This window comes from Chiroxiphia lanceolata, chromosome 6, assembly GCF_009829145.1.
Source record: "Chiroxiphia lanceolata isolate bChiLan1 chromosome 6, bChiLan1.pri, whole genome shotgun sequence".
Lineage (NCBI taxonomy): Eukaryota > Metazoa > Chordata > Aves > Passeriformes > Pipridae > Chiroxiphia > Chiroxiphia lanceolata.
Genome location: NC_045642.1, coordinates 31,958,421 through 31,983,456, shown reverse-complemented (window position 1 = coordinate 31,983,456; position 25,036 = coordinate 31,958,421). Strand labels below are relative to the sequence as shown.

General features: G+C 34.6%; 1 protein-coding gene across 4 annotated transcripts in view; it reads right to left on the bottom strand.

Annotated features, from left to right (window-relative positions):
* Nucleotides 1-25,036, bottom strand: part of FSIP1 (fibrous sheath interacting protein 1) — a 95,860-nt gene that overhangs the window by 52,854 nt on the left and 17,970 nt on the right. For all 4 annotated transcript variants that reach the window (XR_004357548.1, XR_004357549.1, XM_032690596.1 and 1 more), the window contains exons 10-11: nucleotides 22,583-22,747; nucleotides 18,874-19,011 (exon numbers count right to left, since the gene is read on the bottom strand). Coding sequence is in view for 2 of the 4 variants with exons in the window: in XM_032690596.1 (XP_032546487.1) it covers nucleotides 18,874-19,011; nucleotides 22,583-22,747 (303 nt within the window). In the remaining 2 variants the exon portion in view is untranslated. The remainder of the gene's footprint in view (nucleotides 1-18,873; nucleotides 19,012-22,582; nucleotides 22,748-25,036) is intronic.

Here is a 25,036-nt window from a genome sequence, read left to right as displayed (position 1 = left end):
ATGGGCATCTTCCTATCGTGAAAGCAAATCTCCATGTTACTAGGTTAAAAGCAGTAACTAGATATGCAAAGGATAATCTGCATAAGAAAATGACTCTGCACACAGCCTATGTGTGCTGTGCCCAGTTTAGTGATACAACAGTGTTTTGAAAATTTAGCCCTGGTTTCTACTGCCTGACTTAGCAAGACAGGCAAGACTTAGCAAGACTGCCTGATTTAGCAAGCACCTAAGCAAGCACACACATCTAAATACACAAGTTTATCTACAAAGCTCATCTAATGATAATTTAAAAATCACACAAAGGTCAAATTTCACAGAGAGGACCATCATAATATTTCTGTCCAGCTTTTAGTGTAACAGGAGCAAGTTCATAATTGCTATTGTAATAAAGAGCGTTCCACTTATTACATGCAACCAGAAAATTGCATTTGTCTCCTAGAAGCATGCATTTTTGCTATTTAAGAAATCTCTGAAATTATCTAAACAGTTGAATTACTTTTTAAAAACATCTCCTAGGCATAAACCACAATAATGAGTTATGTTACTTTTCTGCCACTTTGATAATTTCTAGTAATAAAAATTACAGACCTCATCATAAAAACACACAAGACAAAATTAAATTATAAATATTTCTTTGAATTCATATTACAAGCATGAACCTGCAAGATCAGGCTATATAATATCAATTTAAGCAGTGAAGACAGACTGACAAACTCTATAAGCACTTGAACAACCTTAAACATGTGTGCCTTAATTATGACAAAACCACTCATTTTAACCCTTCACAGTAAATTTAAGTATATAGTCAAAATATCTATGAAACTTAATCTGAACCACAGAAGCATCTAAATACACAAATACTGACCAAATACAGAACTATTATGTTCATTCTGGAGAAGGAAAACAAGTGAAAATAAAAGGGAGGAAACACTTATGTTTGGAAATATTATGTCTTTCACATATGATATGACAGATAACGTCATAGCACTTCTCTGAAGTAAGACACTTTGAAGTCCAATATGAATTATTAACACTTAATCATCTTCACTGTTTAGTCTACTTGTCACACTAAAAAAACGCCACTTACAGCAAGGTTTCCCATTTTATTAAAGATTGTTGTGCAGGTATATGTCAATAAAGCATAGTCATAATTAAAGGATGCCAAAAGCTAGAGATGAACTACAGACATTTCAGACACCCTGAGCCAAACTATCATCCTGCTTTTATAAACAACAATGTAAGAGTAATACATTTGTTTCCTGTATACATTGTTCTTCTTCCACAGAAAATAAGCATAGGAGATTTTCTCCTACTTTATTTTTTATATGAATGGCCCTGATAAATGAAAAACTCCAAGAGGAAGACTATTTCTAACACTGTCTGTATAGTCATAGCTTTAACAGTTCTGCGACCAGTATTCCCTTTCTCTAATAAACCCAGTAACCTAAGTTTTCACTCTGAAAAAATGAAAAGATACAAAACAGGTATTGTACTGAGCTAAAGACGTGTCATTCATTGTGTTCTGTATTGTACTGCTGTTTCAGTGTATTTTGAAAAGCTAGCTCTTTTTTCTTTCTGCTTTGCACAACTGATGCATTACTAATGTTCAAACACTAAATATGCTTTTTGACTTACCACAGTATTTTCATTTCATTGATAATTTTACTATTTAAGAAAAGTCATTCAGAATCAAAGAAGATCAACAAAGTTGATGAAAGGTCTGGAGCACATATTCCATGAGGAGTAGCTGAGGGAGCTGGTGTTGTTTAGCCTGGAGAAAAGGAGGCTCGGGGGGACTTCGTTGCTCTCTACAACTACCTGAAAGGAGGCTGCAGGCAGGTGGGGTTCGGTTCTCTTCTCCCAAGTAAAAAGTAATAGGATGGAGGAAATGGCCTAAGGTCGCACGAGGGGAGGATTACATTGGATATTTCTGCACTGAAAGCGTGGTCAGGCATTGGAACAGGCTGTCTAGGGAAGTGGTTGAGTCACCATCCCTGGAAGTATTTAAAAGTTGTGTAGATGTAGCACTCAAGAGACATGGTTTAATAGTGGACTTGGCAGTGCTGGATTAGTGGTTGGACTCGATGACATCAAAGGTCTGTCTGACCTAAAAGATTCTATGTAAACCTTCTTAGTCAAAACCACACTATACATGAAAGAAAAAACACATTTTTTTTATTTATTTCCATTTATTTCAGAACTATGTATTCAATATTTTCTAGGTTGAATGAAAATATTTGTGATGTTTATAGACAAATGTTTTGAACAACTTGTTTACCAGCAGCTCACTACAGAAGTCCAAGGTACAAGGCCGCTATTTCTATAATTGCTCATTAAACAACTGGCTAGTTTACCTGTAAATAAACATTGTACTATTTTAAAATCTATGCCACATGTAATATATTCCATTTGATATTCCATATCCAGTTACTGCTTTTAACATTCAAGATTTAGACAGAAAAGAAATGCTGAAGGAAATTACCACATAAATCACATTCCTTGACACTAGAATGGACCTGAGAAAACGAGAGTTGTTATTTTAACCAAGCAATAATACTCACCCTGTACTCAAAATACAGAATAACAGTATTCTGCTCAAAATGAAAGGACAGCTCTCTACTTTCTAGTTCTTCAGAAGGTAAATTGGTAAAAATCAAAGAACTTTTCAATGTTATTAAAGGCAGCAATGAACATAGATTATTACTAGTTTTAGCTTAGAATCTTAAACTGACTTGGACTTTAGCAGGCCCCTTAAAACATTTCAAGTATTAACTGGGAAACTACATGAGGGGTTTTTTTAATATATTTTATGCAACCTGATGCCCAAGCACAAACAGCTTTCACAGACAGCATATGAATGCACATGCAGGACAAAGGCTAGATTCAACTAAATGAAATCCACTTTCTTGCATTGTACACGTTTATATAGTATCAAGATTTTCTGTAGTGACTGGTCTTGTAATGATTTAAGCACTTACATGTATCTTATCTGAGATGCAGTGTTTTAACATATGAATTAGCAGATTATTAAGGGGAAAAAATCTTAATTACCTAGGGAAAAAATTAATACATGGGCTTAAAAAGTAATCTCCCTCTCTGAACTTACCTGACACCTGCCTAACTGCATCTACGGTTAAAACATTCAGAGCAGAGCAATCTGCATAAGCCACTTTGCTTTCTGTATATAGGCATTCTGTGAAGGATCTGGCAGTACACAGAACTTGGGGCAGAGTTCTCCTTTCTTAATAAAAAGAAACTCAAAAGTCTGAGAGAATATCAGCTTTTAAAATTATGTCAGCACTAAAGAGAAATCAAGCTTATTCTTGTTTTAATTATTGTTTAGTTATTTGCAGATTGCAGTTTTTGGTGCCAATGTAATATTTATTAGTCCATCAAGTTGAAATATGCATGTTAACTACCTTTAAGCATTTTACACTAGACAGCTGTGCAACAATGATTCAAAGAACAGTCCTGCAACTTCTGTACAAATCAAGTGTAAGTTCAAGACTTTTTTTTTCTAATTTTTTCTTGCAATGACACATATCCACAATTTGAATACTTTGCTTCAGAGCAGAAACTACAATTTTCAGCTATGACTGTTATACAGATGAAGCAAACTCATTGCTGGGGGCATTAACTGCACAAAATTGTGTTAATGATTAATTAGACTGCACTTTAAATGTCCTACAGAGAATGTTTAGCTAGTTCAAGCCAGACAGATTGTTAAAATCACTAAATTCAAAATTTAGCTTGCTATACCATAAACCCCTCAAGAATGTGATTTTTCAATCTTGCATATTATATTGTTCTATATTGCTTGATTTGCTTTTACAACTTCCATTAAAGGCATTAGCAGTTTTGTTGTATTAATAAGAGCTGAAAGTCATTCCCATCTTTACTTTGTATAGTTTGTTTTCTTTTACCTACATCACATTTAGATACATTTAGAAGAAGAGTGTAGGCTTTTTTAAGGCAACAATTTTTCATTTTTAATGGAAAAAAAATGACCTAGTAAAGTCTAATGATATATGGAGATGAATTAACACAATTTGACTGTTCTAACTTTCATCAAAACATGAGTACACTGTATTTCTCCACAAGATTCTGATATACTGTACCACAACTGCACATCAACACTTAATTTAACCTAACCCTAAAGATTATATAGCCAGTGAATTTACACATCATCTAGCAGTTTATAGTTACAAATACGCTATTACTAGGTAAACCACAGAAATGGTTTTAAATTGAGAAGATTAAGAACAAATTGAATTAGAAAGTGCTGCATGCTGTATTCTAGAAACTAAATGAGGGAAAATCATAAATCACGATTAAAATTGCACCTTAGAATCTCTTGTCCTCACAGTGAATTTTGTCTTCTGTTACTTGCCTGCTCAATGGAATCTATGAAAGCAAACAACATTACTCCACATTCAAAACTGACTAAACATAGGAGGAACAGCTGAGATATGCCACTGCCCTCACACACTATGAAACACAAAGAAAAGCACTACAAATAAGAATAAACAGAATATAAACAGAAAGCCTGCAAGACAGTAGAGAAGAAAAAGCAAAATCTAAAGCCCTCAAGAGCCCTTTCCAAATACATAATCCAGTCTGTAACAGGTTCTACCAATGTTTTAGATACCCACAAGAATTTTACTTTTATTTAAAAGTATTTTTGGTAATGGAATGACAAGTTGTGAATAACTTTAAGAGTGAAGGATGGAAGTGGAATTCAATTTTTTCAGAAGCAATATTAAGTTTGACAATACTTAAACACATTTTTTCCCCTCAAAACATTACTTACCAAGGGTTTTGGTTGAGTTTTGGTTTTGTTATTTTGGGTTTTTTCTCCTCCATGGGATTACAGTGAGGTCAACTGTGAAAGTACAAGTAAGATTTGGCCTAATCATTTTCTACCTGGCAAAAATCCAGATAGTAAGTCAAGTAGTATAATATAATTAGTAGCTTGGAGTTGTTTTGTTGTATGTATCTGCTTGTGAAGCAAGCTCAACAGTTTGTCAATCTTTAACTGTAACATATCTTTACTGATTAACCAAGGTCTTCACTTCCCATATTCTCAGCACCAATTATTATTTTTATCCACTGTTACCTGTGTTCCCATATTATTTCTGTCAAGCACAGAAAATACTCTCATGAGGGTCTTACCAAGACAGACATTCCAAGCATGGCTGCTAAACTTTCATCTACTGAAAGGTCTGAGTATCAAAATCAAGTAGTGACTTCAGCATTAAATTTTAAAATTACTCTGTCCAAGCAGACCTCATGGCCAGTCATACTACTCTGAATTCTGTAAAGTTTCTGTGGGATTACAGCATGTCCTAATTGATTTAATTTCTAAGAAAATGCAAACAAAAAAGCCCTAATGAAGGTAATTATACAGCAAGAATTAATAACAATGCATAGAGTAGACACACATACAGAAAGTAATTATTTAAATGGTTTATCTAATATTGTCTTCAGAAAGGGCTTAAAAAAATGAGAAAAAAATAGGATTTTCCAAAGCAGAAAAAGCCACTTAATGCCACATACTACCCATCTGATAGACTGGAAGAGCCTCTTCTCTTCCTTAACAATATCAAAATGCATTCAATATGCTCATAGAAAGATTACCCTAGTATTAACAATTCAAATATTTAGTAATCCAAAATTTTTATGTAGCACCTTTGTTTCTACAAAGGTCATTGAAGTGCTGCATGAAACTACCTAAATTGTCAGTTAGAAAATAAGTCAGTCAACTCTTGAGTAATGCTCAACAGAAATGGGGAAAAGGGGAAAAGGATTCCGACCCAACAACACACCAGGGCAGAAGATATACCTTACACCAGAGTTTAAGTAGGAATAATAAAATTAGCTGGGCTGGAATTGCTTCTGATATTGGTATTTATTTCTACAATACTTAAATACAATTCTGATATTTAAAGAATAAAATTCCTATTATTTCAGTTCTGTTTCACTGTTGAAACTGCGAGTTTCATGTCAAGAATGTTAAAAGAAATCCAGCGGCTGTACTTGAAGAAAATCACCAAAACAGGGAAAACAGTTTTTACTCCAAAAGTACTTGAAAACTGAGAAGATAGGAACTCTAATTTTATTATCTTTTGAATATAACAATATTTTTTAATAATTTGATAACTTAAGATATTTTGTACATTACCCCTCAGAGTTGAAATATAAGTACAAATATCAAATCCCTAAATTTACTTTCCATCTTATTAAAAGATCAGAAATTATCTCTTATGCAGCAGTTTTGTGGGTTCAAATTTTAGCTATAGAGAAAATAGTCTAGTAAAGCGAGAGATAATTAACTGTAGCCTAACACTGATGGCACAAGTTTCTGCTCTTGTCCCTTCCATGACACTGAATTTAAAAGAAGAATTTAAATCAAAAGATTGCAGTTATATCATCAGCATTGTCACTTGCTCACCAAAACCCTGGCCATGTTTTTTGTGTCCACTACACCATTCATAACACATCTAGTTCTCTAAAATGCTTTGACTTCTGTAATGCAACACCAGAAAGAAAAAAAAATTATGTAATACGCTATTTTTTTGAGGTTTTTATTTTCCAACACAATTTTCCTGATTTTAAAAAGCATCAGTCGCTCACATCATTTCTTTTTTCTTTGCCCACTGTTGACACATGCAGTTACTTAGCACATGGAGAAAAATATCTGGTTTATCACTAGCATCATTCAGATTTCTTACATTAATGACATGTTTGCATTTGGACTCTTGATTTAACAATTTCCAAGGCTTCCCAAATTAGCAGAATTAATTGTATTAGGAAAAAAAAACCACATAAAACAAAATAAAACCACTAATTTCAGCTCACTTTCCTAGAGTTTCCATAGTAGCTTAATCCCATAAAATCCAAAGTAAAGGCTGTTAGATATAAAAGAAAATGCAAAGCTTCCCATTTAAGGACTAGTTACAACTCATTAAAGTAAGGACACATATAATTTGAAGGATTAGAATGTATGCTGAAATATAATTAGTGTCTATGAATCAAACCTGGATGGATTAAACTAATTCCTGGAATGCTATTATGGAGAGTACCTTGTGGAGAAAGAATGATCCTCCTGTTTGCACAGCAAATAAACGGCTTCAATTTACATTTAAAATTGACTCAAACAGAAATAAAGGCCCAGGATTTCAAAATGTGGCCTTCTAAATATAATCAGCCTGAATTATGCCTGTTTCACACAGTGGTACTTGCAACCTGGTTACAGGCAGCAGGGATAAGGCTGCACTCAGTTTATTTCACTGCTTAATTTATATGGTAATTACCACACCACAGCCAGAATGGAGAGCATCTGCCAAAACTGAAGCCCCCGGAATAATAAAACTGACATGTGCTGTGATATTGTTGAAGTGCTGACTAAGAAACTTCTTTTATCTCCTCTTGAAGCTATAAAATGGTATTCGTGTTATTACTAGCAGGGAATTTTAACAGCCTTGCACTGACAGCAATTATGTAACACATGCACAAAACAATAGAGTTTCACATCACTTAATAAATCCTTGAGCTCTCTTAGCTCCAAATCTCTCGCTGGCTGGATTTTATGGTCTGGTAGTTCTATCCGACCTTCAGAACACTGAAGTATACAAACCACAAAAGCACTAGAAAATTAATAGAAACAACTGGCTTTTCTCCCTGTTACATCTATTTAATGAGAGGGCATGATGTGTAATGATGGAGGTTAATTAAAAGATTTGTCCACTCACTTTTCTCTGGAGCTAAATGCTGTTGTGAACCCTTGATATTAAAACAAGTAAGATACAGATATTACTTTTCCTACTAAGACCATCCTCTTATTAAGCATTAAAAAATAAAAAAGATAATTCCTGTAGCATGAAACAATAAAACAAATTTAATCTAATTTATCTTTTGTTAATTTTTATGAAAATAAAAACATGTCATTAATGTAAGAAATCTGAATTTGAACCTGATTTTCCTGCTAACATTATCAATTCAGTTTCCAATACAATGCTTTATTTTCTTAGCTATCATATATTGCACCTGAAACTCCTAGCTTCAGTACCAAAGCTTCATAAATGAACTAAAACCATTGCATTATAAAGGTTTAAAAAGCAAAGTGTCAGATAAGGAAGTATGGGTAATTCAAAAATAAAGAATACAAAGAAAAGTTTAAAAAACACTTCTATATTGGAACTTATACTAAAGGGTTAGTTCACATGGCATAAATTCTCCTCCAATTAAAAAGGTGGATCCATTCAAAAGGAAGAAACACTGTTTCCCCTTGAGAAACTAGACAGTCACTGAAAGTCACTTGGTAATGAGACAGAGACTGAAACACCTACAAAAGTTATTCATAGAATAATTTCAAACACTGGTAATTCAGTTTTCATACTATTCCCAACTGGAAAGGCATGCGTTTGCATAATGACTGTTGGCATTAATTTATTATATATCCCTTATTTATATATCTACACTTCTATTTACAGGTTACAGTCAAAGTGTATAATTCATAAAGAGTCTGATTAATGTATGCATAATGACTATTTCTAATCTTTCTTCACAAATCAGTCCATACTCTCTACCTTCTATACAGTACTTACTCTTGTCATTTCTTGAATTCACATAATTCAATGTAATTTTAAAACATAAATTTATTATTATTGTTATAAGAGTTCAAGTTAAAGACATGCCTTTTTGAGAAGGACCATCACCACACCATACTTGAAATTTCTCTTACAAACGCAGGTCACAATGCCTTCCTTTGCATACAGTACAAAAAAGATCAGTTCTTTTGCTGTTTTTTTATATTAAAAATTCTTAGCTGGTTACTGCTATCACTCTGAAGTCACTTACCTCATAACTGCTTTCTAGCTTTGCCACTAAAAATACTAGTAATAAAAACATCTGTTGGTATTTACACTGGATTTTATTTTCCCAATCAATTATCTTAAACGAAAAGTAGGTACAAGATATTGCATACAAGTGACAATTCTAACCATAACAACTCTAAATACTTTTCCAATTACACAGATATACCTGTTGAATACACGATAAATCCAAAAACTTCTATTGTGTGTTATATTTACATGCAATCAAACTGAGAAAGTAATACACATGGCTTCAACAAAAAAGGCCAAGTCCTGTAGGCTGCTCTTCACAAACCAGGAGTTTCCAGCACACTTTTAATACGCTTCTACTACACTTAAGCCAATAGCAGAGGACAGGCACAAAATGTTTGTTTCCTGCAGAATGAAGACTCCCTGCTGAGAGACACCACTCTTCCTTGATATTTCTTTGAAGGAAGGCTTTGATTTACAGAAAGAAAAGCAGCTAGGAAGAAAAAAGGTCTGCTACAACCACATGTTCATGTTTGTAGAAGCAGTTATCCAGTTTTAATCTCTTTTCAGCTAACATCCCAAAGAGTGAAACTATTCAAAACATTTAGAGTAAAATACTCTTCTTAGCAATAAATAGTTTAGTGTTCAATATGTATACATGCGCACACACACACACATGCACCTCCCACAGTATAATTACACTACTTTGCAATTAAGGCACTAGAGGAGATAAATACAATCAAAAGAAAAATATCTACCCTTTAAACAAAGATCATCAATAGTCTAGGCAGCAAAGACTATATGATATAAACAAAGACTAGATTCCACCAGAAAGGGATGGGGAGTTTCCTGCATGTCAGAAAATTAAGACAACCACATAAGGAATAGCAAGGTGTTTCAAAAAAAGGGAAGTGACAGAGAGCATACAAAGGGAGATTATTAGTATGGAGGTGTGTTTAATTTTGACTAGCTTTTGCATTTGGATAACTAACTACACTATTATATTATACGAACTACACTATATTACAAAGGAGGAAAAAAACCCAAGCTTGTGAAGATATAGTGGAAGTACTCCTAATGGAATAATTTAGAAGTGTGGGATTTCTTCTATGGAAGGAATTCAAATAAACCTATTCACTCCTAAGCATAATTGGCAGAAGAGAAAACTAAAAATGGATCATATTAAGAAGCAGAGGAAAGCATTTCTTACAAAGTCCAGTCAGTATCTTCTGTCTTCCAACATCAACTTATTATAATGGGCTTCTTTTTTTGGTACTACCTGAATAGTTGAAACTAAAGGTAACACACAATTTAGAAAGCATATCTCCATAAATAAGTAGTAGTCCAGAACATATAAAGAATGGTCACTATCATGCAGTATTATATACCAATGTATATTTCTCAATATTGTAAGCAGAACAGTTCCAAAGAAATAATGAGGGGAATCACACAGAATCACAAAGAATATTCTGAGTTGGAAGGGACTCATAACGATCACTAAGTCCAACTCTTATGTGAATTGCCCATACAGGGATTAAACCCATGACCTTGGTGTTATTAGCACTGTGCTTTAAACAGAAATGTAACCCAAAACTAAACCAGACAAGAGAAAAAAGAGCCAAACGGAAGATCCTACAACCATGCTTCTTCAAGATTTGGAGGATTTATCACAAAGTGTGTGGCTGTGCCTCTCACATACATTTGCCTTGCATAGTTACAAAAGTACAAGTCCAGAAAGTGATTTCCAAGTCTCAACCTACTTCCCCTTTTTACGAGCAGAGATCTTGATGGCAAGGACACAGGCAAGTCTGAATAAAAACTCTTTTCACCACAGCCCTGAAATGAAGCACTAGGAAAATGAAATATTCATTGTGTTAGAAACCATTAATCTAGATCAACGATGAGACTGTCATCTGCAAAAAAGGAAGGTCCCAGTCCCCACACAACAATCTGTTCATACATTTTGCATGAGAGAATCTAAGTCTGTACAAGCAGTGCTCAGATTATTATCTGCTTTTCTTTCAGAGAAGCATTCCACCCATCACCAGGCTACAGAAATATTGTCCTTCTAATTTATACTGGTTTGGCTCTGAATACTTTGTTCCTGGATGAATATCTTAGATCATCATTGGTGAGATGATGTCCTTCGTCCTCTAAATCTTAGAAAAATAATTATGTAGGGGCTAGGTGACTTTGAAGCAAAATGGAGATAAAGCCACTGCAATGAATTTGTTGAAGGTGAAAGTGGAGAACTACTCTAAGATGCTAACTTCCCAGGTTGTGTTTCCGAAAGAAAATAGACATAATCTTGATAATGCATGGTAATATGCTTTGTACCTACGGTTGCTTGGGTGTATTGTCATGCTCTGAGCATGTGTAGCAAACAGGGCCATAGAAAAAGGAATACTCAGTCCAGGAATCAAAAAACAGACTTAGGCATGAGACAGCCCACGAGGTGCCCAACTCTGCCAAACTGGCAACCAGTACAAATAGCAGAATGTTAGGTATCTAGGTATTTTTTTCATCAGAAGTTTAAATGCCCTTAGCAACTCAGATTCTTAATGAGAGGGAATATTATAAGTGAAGATTTTCTGGAAAAGGGACATCCAAACCTCCTAAGTATTTCTGATATTGGTCTGCACTGTGCAGCATAACTAGAAAATATGCTGTATAACAAGACTATTCAGATCAATGAGAAAAAACTTTCAAAGCTTTTCTCCAACCATTTGACTCTGTAAACAGAATTACACTATTTCTGAAAATAAAATTATTGCAACCATGCTAGAAATACTGCTGTTGACACCTCAGGAAACTGTTTTTAGAAGCCAAAATTCCATCAGAAATACTTCAAGCTTTCAACTCAGATTATCAGTATGCCATCAGTTTGCAATAAAATATTAACTGCAATATCCATCTTACCTACAAATTTAACTTTTTTTTTATATTCTTAGGAATCATACTGAGAATAAATTTTGGTTACTACTATTGCCTTTCACAGGAGAAAATACATAAACTATAGCTTAAACTGAAATAAATGAGACATCAACATCAATATTACAAATATTTATTATATAAGTCATATCTTGCTAGGTCATTTAAGTGGGTTTTGGCCTAGGAGCCCCATGTGGCTGTCAAATAGTTTGATGTAGCTTCCAGGAGTATCTCCACCCTGTGCATCTGCTACGTACTTTACATCTTCTACTTTTAGAGATGCTGTACAATTACACTTCCATCCTGGCCTGGTAAGTTAAGGCGTCTCAAGAAAAGATTAAAGCTCTATTAGATTTGTACATGCAGACATACAGATGCACAATAGGTATAAGAGAAATTTACAGCCAAAATTTTCTATGTTGACATTTATCACAGACTCAAAATTACAAAACCACCAACCCTAAGATAGAGAGATGGGCTTATATGTTACTTATCAAAAGATCAAGATGCTAATTACCCACAAAGGATAAATTACACCAAAGCACATGCTGGAGAGCAGTGCTTTGGAGTGTTTCCTCCAGAGCAGTGCTGTTTTTCATTTCTCATTTTGCATGGGACATCCTATGGCAAAGCAGAAACAGCCTTCCCCAACAACATTTGGGGAGAAACAGAGGCTTTTTCCTGACTATTTCTCCTAGAGCACAGGGTGCAAGCAAACCAACAAAACCAGTGCTTCTTTCCTAGAGGGATTAAAGCATAGTGCTAACTGGTAGAAAGGAATGAGGAACTCCTGCATTTGCCAGTAGAGACGTGTAACAAGTAAACACCTTCTCCTTGCCTCAGAAGGACATGAACACTTCAATGATGAAAATTTTATGCTGTCAACACCTTTACTAACCAGAAAAATTGTTAAGCATTACTTTAATATCACTGCAGCTAGAAAGTATAGTTACTGCATTGAACTGTGATGCTACATGTTGTACAAACACTGGAAGAGAAAGGAGTAATGAAAATTCCAAACAAACCTGTAAGTATATCCATACAAAAGCTACAATTACACACATAGTCAAGTACTTGGAAAACGCTGAAACTCCAGTGATCAACATGCTTGAATGTCTTAAACCAGAAGGCTGCCCTTCTGGGGGAAGCAGAGCAATATGAAATTGTTTAAATATAGAGCCACTGGATGAAAGACGCTGTCCTGCTTTGAAGCCATGTATTTATCTCAACCATGAACTAAAGACGATCTTTTAAAGGGGAGTTAAGAAGGAATGGAAAAGAGATTTGCAAATGGATACATGGAAGCCAGTTTATACATGATGAAAGAGGTCAGGGGCAGATAAATAGATGACATAGTAACAAAAAGTAATACAAAAAGTAATAGGCACATACAAAAATACTGTTATATTTGTTGAGGTCAGAGAGGACAGAGGGTGTGACAAAGATACACTGAACGAATAACACAAGAGTACAGAAACAAATCGGTTTTCGTGAACTCTTTCGTTGTCTAAGAAAAAGCACATTTCCAATAATGATCTGTTTGATAGTATTGAATGCCATTTATAAATAAAGAAAATTAAGAAAGCAGTGCAATTATAGTCAAATTTAAGTCATGTTGGAGATACAAAATGGGAGACTGAACAATGATCAAACAAATTCAGAGATGGGTGGGTAGCCAAAGATAGTTTGTTTGTTATTTTAAGATGGCAAACACCATAATATAGCAGATTTGACACCTAAACTAGAAATTAATTTCGGGAGAAGGAGGATCAGTACATTAAATGAAGAAAAATTTGACTATTCTTACATAGAAATCCTTTATGTTTAAAGCAGGTCTCACTGCAGGTATCAAATTCCAGTAATAATTTCTCATATACAGTATCAACCCATAATTAATACTTATGATGCAACTGGCAATGTTGTTTATCACCATCACATGGATGCAGTTCATTTAATAGGCTCCAGCATCCACGTAAAATTTATCTTCATCTATGTAAATATTATCTTCATAATTTTCCATATAAACCAGAAGAACCATTAAGACTTTAACTGATAAATATTTTAGTATAAATTAGTTTTAAAAATTTAACATTTATACAAAAATTATTGAATTATATTAAGTCTTAGTGCAACTCACAGTTTTCAAATAATTTATTACAAATACTCTTAGTGGCCGCTTCATTCTTATCCACAGTACTGTGAAAACCAATCAATACATAGGAAATTTATTTCAATCATATGGGTGAAATATTAACATTTTGTCAATCTGCAGTTAATTTTATTGCTCTCTTCATGTGTGTAGTAGCTGTCAAATGAAGAAAATAAGATTTTCATATTGATATTTTCTCCCAGGTGGAAATGCTACCGCATTTCGTTCTGAAACAACTCTGTACAATCACATAATCAGAATGAATTCTTGTAAAACTTTGAATAAACAAGATACCTGTTTGAAGCTTGGCAACAGCTTGGTAAGCAACCTTAGCACCTCAAAGATACTTTTCAAAGGAATAACAGAAACCGGCATATCTCAACTTTATTTACGTTAAGTTGTCCTTTTTCCCTTTACTTGGTGCAATGAAATATGTGTTCTGAAAATGCTTTATTAAACAAGTTCTACTTTTATGGATAAACACATGTTTATGTAGAAACCAGACACTACATGATACTATGTGGATTAAAATAAAGATGTTTGCTACTTATATGCTACTGCAAAGCATATTGGAAGAACTGAGAAGGACTATCAATGCACAGAGTAGTTAAAAAATATGGCTATGTTCCCGTGTTCAAAAGTATTAGCCACTAATCTCTGCTGACACTGTGATACAAAACCACATTACAGTATTGTCTAGTTCAGAAATTGCTCTCCAAATACATAGTAGGACTTTATCTTGCCCTCTTCTTCCCTTTAAAGGTGAAAAAAAGGAATTATGGAACAAATTATTCTCCTTTTCTGGAAGTTGCCTAATACAAACTCAGGATCAGATACACTGAATTCAATCAGTTTCAGGGAAAAAACTGGAATAAAATTATGTATAACAACAAACCCCTCTCATCACCCTGATGCAGGGTAAAAACTAAAATGGTTAATGGGACTTTCTCCAGGACTGAACAATAATCAGTTTTATCCTGAGGTTTTCCCATAGATATACATTATTGTGCATCAAGAAGATAAGAATCATGCCTTTTGGAGTAAGATCCTGCAGGTAATCAAAGCACTTGACAGCAATGTTACATTTACTATTTTTGTTCTGCATTATCCACATCAGTTGCTCACGTTCCTGCATATTTCAGCTGTTCAGATAACAGAATGTGTATTTTACTAATACTATTTGATATAAAAAAACCCTTAGTAATTAGCAATCACATAATGCATTTGGTCACTAGACAGCATGAACCTGAAAAAATAATTCCTACAGATGTACCGACATCCGATGATAAATTTAAGACTAGGCAAACTAGATCTAGCTCCTGTTTTAAAAGTACTTACTACAGGTAAGACAACACCTTTTTCTTTAAAGTAGGTATCAATATCTTGGTCATGCTGAGAGGTAGCACCATCTATACATATGTGCATGTATACACACTATCATATGCATATATATATTCAATATGTTTTGAAAGATTTTCATTTATGTAAATTTAATTTGTATATTTAACCAAAATCCCAAAACAGACATCTGTGGGCAGATTTTTGGCAGGAAATAATTAGCTTCCAGGGTAATACATTAGAAATAAACACACATATAGCCAGCAAAGGTGAAGCTATCTCATTTAATAGCTTGCTTTGAGGTGCATTTAAACCTACTGTCTGCCATGAAGAAACTCAATACATCATCAAACGTGCCACTGCATTATCAAAAATGGCCAACTAGATGAAGCCACAATTGAAAAATAACTACATTTATTATTCTTTCTATATAAAATTCTTTTCATTAATGCTCAGCAACACGCATTTGGCAGCTGAACTCTTTTTTTTTAAGCAGCAGTTAACAATGCAATTCACAAAACAAAGATAAGCTCAATGGTTTCCAGGAAACTGAAAGATGAAAGAATGCAGAGAGAGTCAGACATGATTTCAAATGAAGAACAAGTGAACTAAGGTCAAACTAAAACCTAAAAGAAATTCAGCAAGAAACCAGATACATTTCAGTTGGATTGAAATTTCACAATATATTTCAACAATGCATACAATACATTCTTTGGTATATTAATTCACTGGGGACAAGTTTTTTTCAAAATAAAGGAGGAACTCAGATTCCAAAGCCCTTAGTTTCATTAATTCAAGTAGAATATTTAGCAGATTTTCTGGGTTTATATCGCATGTAAAGTAGGTTAAGGTTTTATCTTCCAGCTTTGTTTTGTGAGTTCACCCCCAGACTTAGTCTTACAGTATACATGAGGTAAACTGTAGTGGAAGAAACCATAAATGTTATAATTTCAGAAGCCCGCACCTACTAAATAGCCTCCTTCAGAAATATGATGAATGTATTCCTCCCCCTTGAAGAGAAGATCAGAGTAAAACTACTATTACATGAATAAATTTGAATAATTCATTTTGCAGTAGCGAAGAAACATAGCATTCTACTGTACACACAAAGAAATGCTAATAAAGTTACCTTTATACCTATAATGCAAGTTATTCCCCAACACAGAGCTAAATTCTGCTTAGTTAAACTCTCCACAATTTCCACATAGGAAGTAAAACAAAAAACAAATATTTTGTCCAAGGGATTTTTTAAAGGATACTTAATGTAAGTTCTCTTTCAGACATTAAATTTGTAAAATACTGTGTTTTACAACTATCAAGTCCAGTATAACCATGCACTCAGAAACAGAATTCCAAACTGCTGGCAAACCACCTTCTCTACTCAGAGCAGAGAATTTATTTATAATTTTACACAGCAAATTATAGTGGTTGAGGAAAGAGTAAAGGAGAAATTGAAATGCAGTGTGAATTTGAAAAACATGGATTTTAAATAGACAATTTTAAAGAAAGATAGGAGAATAACAATGTTAAAAGCTGCACACCTGGACTCTTGCCAAAAGAGTCAATCTCTCACAATCTGTATTTTATAACGCAGGAATGACAACTTTTTTACCAGTCAAAATATCCCCTAGAACCATGCCTATGTATTCCTTCTCTGACATACAGTGAAGAGTGCCACCTATTGAATAAAAAACAGTATTTCCAGAAATAATTAAATTATTCTGGAAACATGCCATCCGTGTACTCCCTTCATCAAGCTAAGCATTCAGTTTAGCTTTTCATCATGCAGTTTCCCAGCAGAGAGCAGTTTTGCCAAAATATAACTTTGGTATACAAACAAGGTGCCCCATCAACATTGCATAAGTTATCTGATTTAAGAAAAAAATTATTCAATTATGTGTGCTGCATTTAATAAAAAAAGAAAAGCAGTCTCTTCTAAGGCTGTTCTTTGTTCACACAAAAAAGTGTACATTTTTAATATATTTTACTGTACTGTATTAGAATGAAAAAAACTACTTTCTTTCAGACTCGAACACTTTATTTGCACTGACTACCACAGTACCTTGCAATGACCTAAACCAAATATTTCATATCCATATACCATGATCTCAGTAATACTACAGAGCAGCAACTGCTAAGAAGACACAGTGTGCCCCCCTGAAGAAGCCTTACCAGGTGCTGCATAGCACACAGCAAGGCTAGTCTGGCCATGAGCTACACATCGCTACAGGTAACATTCTATATTTATAAACATTGTAAATCAGCATTACAGTCTATCAATTTAGAGCTTTAAATACCCACAATCTAGTCAAGGAAAAATGAGTGGTATGTTGCAAGAGTCTGCTGTAATATGATACCGAACAAAACTGCTATAACCCAACCAAGACTTGGAACTGACCCATTTATATACAAAACATTTGAATGAGTCAGCAGCCCACTGCATTTCCCAGGCCTGCTGCAGACTATCATACAATTCCCAGACGTACTTCCTCAGATTGTGCTTGTCTCATGAACAAGGTCAGTAGTGACAAAAAGTGATATAAAGGTCAATGGCTAGGAAAATATGACAATACACAGACTTATTTTATCTGTTTACCCATTAACCTATTCAATATACTGAAGTTCACAGAATTCCTCTATCTACTTGTCTCCTGTCTTTTAACTGTTTAACATAATAGAGTAGTGTGTATTAAAAAAAAGTTCTACGATTGTTTTGGTCTGTGAACAGATAAGAATTAAATATGCTGCTTTACTGTAGTCAGACAAGTGAACAGCCTCTAAAACAATCACTCTTTCCTTTTCTGAAGTCTTTGTTCCCATACTCCATATATACTCCAGCACTGCCAGAATAAACTTTGTTTATGTAGAGTGGCTGAAGTTTTTGCAACTAGAGCAACAGTGCTATTGGTAATTGAGATTATACCACCGCAGTTATGCTGCTACCTGAATCACAAAGCTTTTGATCTGCACTGGGGATCCCTTTCTGAGGGTGATAAAAGATAACTGGAACAGTACTTGTCCTAACTCTGATTATTGCAGAGAGTAAACCTACTGCTGAATAAAGACCTCCACAAGCCAAAGTTAGGGTAGATGGATTTTTGATCCGAAGCAACAAACTCATATATTGATGTTTCGATGACTACATGAAAAACACTAAAATCAGCTACAAACAAGAAACAAATTTCTACAATGCACAACCATTAAAAAATACTATTTTTACTTCAATCTAATGATAATAAAGAAAGATTACCACAATAACTTAGTGTATACATTTCCATCAGACTTGGTCCTTCAAAGAACACCTAAGTATATGAGACATTAAAAAATCCTTCTAGGATGTTTATGCTATCCACCTCGGGGGAGGAAGAGCACACAATAGTATCTTTCACTTTGAAAGACACTACGTTAATGGTAAGCACGCATTACAACTAAAAAATGTATTTCCCAGATTAAGAAAAATTATTTGAAATTTGCTTGTATATTTCTTTGGGGATTCCTCCAGAAATTTACATAAGGTTGCAAAATTTGACTTTATTTTAAGACCGATGGAATGATAAACTCCAAAGTTTTCAGACTGAGGGAAGAAAAAACCAACAAAAATAGGACACTTACAAGATTTCTCTCTAGAGATTCCAGCTTATGATCTATTTCTTTCAGACGATTCTGTTGATCACGTTTTTCCTTATTGTCCCGCAGAACCTTTTCACCTGGAACTGTTTCTAGGCTTCTGTTGGCATAAAGCAGAGACTCCTGACAAAAGAAAGAACAGATGGAAGTTAAACACATGACTTTATACTGCTTCATAGCCAGATGGGTGTTCTTTTGATTTCTACTAGGAAACACAGAAATGTATCAATGTCAAATTCTACATATGCATAATTTTCATTATGCACATTTTCAAATACAATAGCTAAATATCAGGCTGGACATATTTCAGTAAAAGAATTCTTCCCCTTTGCATTTTAAGAGGAATTTCTTAGTCTCCAGAGCTAATACTTTGATGTTTAATTTCTACCACAACAATAAAAATGCACTGAGACTAGGGGAGACAGAATGACTGATTCAAAGCTTGCTCTTATTAACCATACTGGGATCAGAATTGAGCCAGAAAGGAAAGGAAGAATTGAGCTGAAATGATGATAGCTTTTGTTTACTAGATAGCATGGTAAATGAGAAATAATCCTCTCTCTGTAAGTTGTAGTTAGTTGCCCGACCATTATTAAAGATTCAGATTACACACTCTCACATCCTTCAGTAGTTTTGAATTGGACCCTGAAGTCCCAAATACATTCAAGGTTCAATATTACATGTAACTCAGTTCATTAAGATCGACAAGTATTGGCAAAACTGCAGTTATGTTGTGATTGGAAAAAAACAGAGTTTTCTCTTGCAAACCAAAGATTCTGTAGAAGAATTCAAGGGATACAAATAACAGCAGAGGGGAAAAAACCAAGCAAAATACCCTCCACCCAACTTGATAGTCAATTCAAACCAAAGAACAATCAGCAGCTGTATAATAAAATCATACTCTATTCGTTCTTATTTTCAGAAGCAGCTCAAGGAATCTTAATAGATACACACAAGGAAAATAATTCCAAGTAGCATGTCTAATTGGAAAGAAAAACAACCTTCGCAATTCAACATTCAACACAAAATTTCTCAACTACAATATACAAAAGACTATATCTGTAAACAACTTCTAAATATCTAGCAAATCTATGAGTTCTGACATTTAAATCAAACTACTAGCTGCTTGAAAATAAACTTAACACAGTACAAATCTTACTTACAATCAGCAATAGTTGGTAGTACTCCAATGACAGTAAATTTTCCCATAACAGACAGTCATATTTTCTGTTTCATTCTGTATTGCTTTCATAATTATTCCTAATAATCTATTTGAATATTTGACTACTATGGAACATTAACTTGCTGCTTTCACAGAAGTAGTTGTCATAGTTTCATTTCTCTCATCCCTGAATAGTAACTGATCAGAATTCAGACAATATAAGTAAAGTTAAGGCTTTTCTCACTTAGTAATATTTTTGTATTTTTCTCAAGATACCATAGAATAAATGCAGAAAGTATTATATCAAGGAAAACATTTTATTGTCTATGTTTCAAATACTTCAAATATTTCAATACTTCATTATTTTATGTTTCAATTATATAGCACGTGTACATAGTGAAAGTCCATTTGAGACTACCTCATATGATTTTTAGATCTGTAGATAATAAGTGTTAAATATGTTTACACAAGATAAAATACAAGTACTTAGCAACAGACAAAGCTGTAACAAATATAATGCAAGAGTATTTGAAATGTCTAAAATTATTCATTGCATTCCCTTTTCTCCAAAATCCTATAAATAAATAATAACAAAATCCCTCTTAATGAAATATATTAGTGTCATACAATCTTCCTGAGGCATAAAACTGGCTGATCAGCTTATCAACCTGCTTCTAACTATGCCCTGAAACAGATACACCCATGAAAATCATTTGCTTTGGTGAAGTGGAGGCAAAGAGCATAGGCTATCAGAGTTCATTAATTGAAAAATTAGTGTATATTCTAAAGTTTTTAATAATTTTGAGTACTTATTTAGTTTTAAACTGTTAACTATAGTCTACTTCCATAATTGAAAAAGGGAATATTTTTTGGACAAAAAATCCCAAACAAGTATGAAAGAACTCCTCAAGGCAATACAATGTTGATTACCTTATCTTTTAAGACAACCAAGCAAACAGAAATTATTGGGTTTTTACAATTAATGCCATTTATTAAAGATTTCAGAGTCACAGTACAGTTCCTATATCCTGTCAAAGTATCCATCAGTGTCAGAAAGCAGATCTCTCACTGAGACAGTGGTGATTAAGTGTTTCCATTTTGAAAGTTGTATCTAGTGCAATTCTTGGAAGAAAAGAACATGCAGCTTTATAATATGCAACTCTAAGCTAATTCTGTTTTAATTACTTCTAAAATTCAAAATTAAAATCCTTTTTATATGCTGCAAAACAAAGTTGAAGGGCAACTGCTTTTCACGAATGAGAGGTAACATAAGGAATTAACTACTTCTTTTTGGGTTTTAGGTTTAATATTATTCAAAAAAGATAATACTTTACTGTTCAATCAGCATACACCTAAATGCCAGTTTCTATTCAAATACTTCTGAGCTATTACCTGAAAGAAAGCAACAACAACCACTTGAACAAACATTCCCAAACAGAGAGTTCATTATCACAGGCAGTTGCATTAACTTCAAGCTGATGTCTCGTAACACTGAACACAAGATCAGGCAATCATTGGCAAGCTCAGGTCCATGAAACTGAATTTACTGGGAAACAACTGCATTTGCATAAGCCATTACCAACTAGAGGGAGGTGCTCTTTCACACATTAAATCCCAGTTGGTAAATGATCAACATCAAAATGTTACTCCTCTAGAACTGAGCTACAGAAGGTACCACTAGAGGTAAAACAAAGCCTCACGTTCAGAAATAAGTCAATACAAAAATTACATTAAAGTGACCTTAGAAAAAGAGGGGGGGAAAAAACCTCCTGAGGTATTTCAGCCTTTTAAAGAAATGTTTCTCATACACTGGTAACTGTCTCTGATATACCAGTTCTGGCCATAGAATGTAAATATTACAGAAGTAAACAAGCTTTGTGCAAAATAAGAATTATGTTTTTTTATTTTATGCCCCATTATAGTAGACGCAATACTACTGGGGCATGGGATAAACTGGAGTCTTCTAAGCACAAAATTCAAACAATCACTTCCCAAGGCTGAGACCTTGATTCTTAATCTTTATGGGTTCTTAATATTGTTGGCAAGGGAAAAAGATGAAGGCCACTAAAAAGAAGGGGCATACGATTCCAATCTATTTTCTAAAGTCATTGCTTTATCTTTCTGATCACAAGTGAAGAGGCACTTTTGGAATCCTGAGATAAGAAGAAACCTAATTCTGATTCCCAAAGATGAACTATCATCTGTTACTATGTTGAAAAAAACCACTGGGACCCTCATGCAGCTAAAAATGTCTGTTACCAACTGCTGAACATAAAAATTTTTAAAAGTGTGGAATCAAAAATGCTAAAAACAAGACAGTCCTTGAATTACATACCATTCAAAATAGCAACAAATTGTTTTTCCATAGCCAAAATTTTTCACTTCATTCCTTAACACATATACTGGGAGAACAAACAGAAGATACTAAAGAAAAATGCAAAAGATACAAATACAGACAGACATATGCTGTATTGATCTCAACGTACACTTCAAACAAAAAATCTGCAGCATAAGCTCTGTTCTGTAACCTACCTGACAAATCTGGCTTGGAGGTTTTGAGAAAGAGCTGGAAATTGCAGAAAACTCCCCATCAGATAGTAGTGCTTGAAGCTTAATGTCTATTTCATTTAGGAGATGAAATTCCGTGGGTTCAGGTGTGTACCCTTCTCCTGGTGCTAGCCAGACAGATACATTCTCCTATTGAAAAGTACAGAAAATACTTAAACCTCATTCCCAAAGGAAAAAGATCTTAAAGGCAGTTACACATCAAGTGTATTTATTTTTCAAATGAGCATACTTAAGAGTAAAATGGACATTTTCACCCATCTCACCATATAGCTGAAATCTCCCAAATATTCATGTACCTAGCACATTCAAAAGCAGATATGGACAGAACAACTATAGGCATACATTTTCATTTTAAAATATAACCAAGCAGCAAGTTAATGTATATACAATTTTATTTTTAGAAAGCACATACATCTCCATGCATTGTTAAAATCTAATAGCAAAAAATGTGCTGTGCTAACTTAAACAGACTTTTGCTACTATTATACTTATTTCTATCAAAGTCCAAAGCCTGTTTCCTCAACAGACTAGCTGCTCAGAAGCCCTAAAATAAAATTGCTTAAAGCCAGATGCTTTGCCTTCATGCCAGTTGGCCAAAAAACAATCAGACAGCTCCCAGGTTCCCCCTCCATTCTTCTCAAGGTTATACAACTACCTTGATCAAGTTCTTGTACAGCCAAAAGAAGCTCTTTGGATGCCAAAAGAAGCTCTTTGGATAGATAATCCCTTTTTCTTAACCATACATCTCACTTAATAGCCTCTTAGCCAAGTTAGTCAAACCTTTAAAACAGTTTCATGTCATGCCATGCCAACCACAGCTCCCTTCCACAGATGCAAACTCTTCCCTGTTGTGGTTTATATATTTGTTCAACATGGCAGACTCAGCTCCCTTTTGAAGCAAAAGTTTCTTGTCATTGCCTAACTTGCACAAACGTCTTGCTGCTCAGTGCTGCACAGTAAGCATCACTTTCTGATGCCACTGACGTGAAAATCAATTTAGAAGTGTTTGTAAGATATTGCAGAGGATAGAGATGAAGAGGAAAGTGTCTGGCAGATTTAAGACCCACCAGTCCTAAAAGAGCAAACATAAAGAACATGCTATAAGCTCACATTTTCAATGCTAATATTGAAGTGGAAAAGCACAGCCCTCAGAATCTGCACTAGGAGTTTCCTCAACATCACCCTAAATCACTTCTGTTATCTCTACCATCTCAGCACTTCTTGCTTGCATGCTTATTATTTTACAGACTAAGTACAAGGAACAGCACAGAGAGCTGACCACATAACTGAAACAGCAAGGTATTTTTTGTTTTTAAAAAAGACAAATGAAAGTCCACAGGCATAATGAGATGTTCTTATCTACACCAAACACATCTTCTCGAACAACCCCAATAAACTTGCATCTCAAAGTCTAGTGGCAAATGCAGAGACACATCTATTCTGCTACATATGCAAACACACCTTCACAGCAGCACTTTAGAAATCCAAATAAACTGGAACATAATACACTACTCTCTATTGTCCTCTGAAGGAAGTGGAAGCAACAGACCCCTGTGCAAGCCAAAGAAGGAAATACAATCAGCAGCTATGTCTAATAGGACAATTACTTTCCATCTGATAAAGGAGTCAAAAAGAGAGAAAGCCTGACCAAAACTAGGCTTGGAATGGAACTGCAGAGATTGATGCTATGGCAGAAAACACCCAGAGCCAAATTTCAGAGGGAGGGTATGAGATGTAACATGATACTTGCAGCACATCACCAAAGAAGGAAACACAGCATCCATAGGAAATCAAAGGAACTGCTCTGAGGTCAGTAGCTGCCATCCTTCTAGAGGCCCAGAAAGACTAGGAGAGGTAGAAAGCAGAGAGTTCTTTTTCCTGATTGTGATTTACATGACTTTTTCCTCTTGATAGCAGTAACACCTGAATAACAAATATGAATATACACTCCTACTACAGACAGTTGCATAATGTGAGTGAGCTTGGTCCACTTAACCCAAGCAAATGAGCTCATACTCACAGATAGATGCAGGTTCTCCACAGCAACTTGGTACTCCTGCCTCAACACTCAGGGAAGGAAGCATGCACAACCACCATTCAACGGGCATGACAGTAGCAGATTACATCTCTGTCCTCACCACAATGAAACAGTAGATAAGACCTTAGAAGAGCAGGGATGTGGGGAAGGACATGAGTGTATTACTGGTTTCCTTTCTTTTTCCTACCCAGAATAGGGCAAGCACCTTGCCCTAAGACTCTAACATCTGTTTTGCAAAGAATTCATGTCCACTATTCTGTTACAGCTTCCAGATTAGTCCTTTGGCCATTCAAGCAGTTGCATCCATACAAGAGGAGGAAATATCAGCTTCCAACTTCAATACCATTGCTATGAGGTCATTTGTGGTTCATTCCCATTAC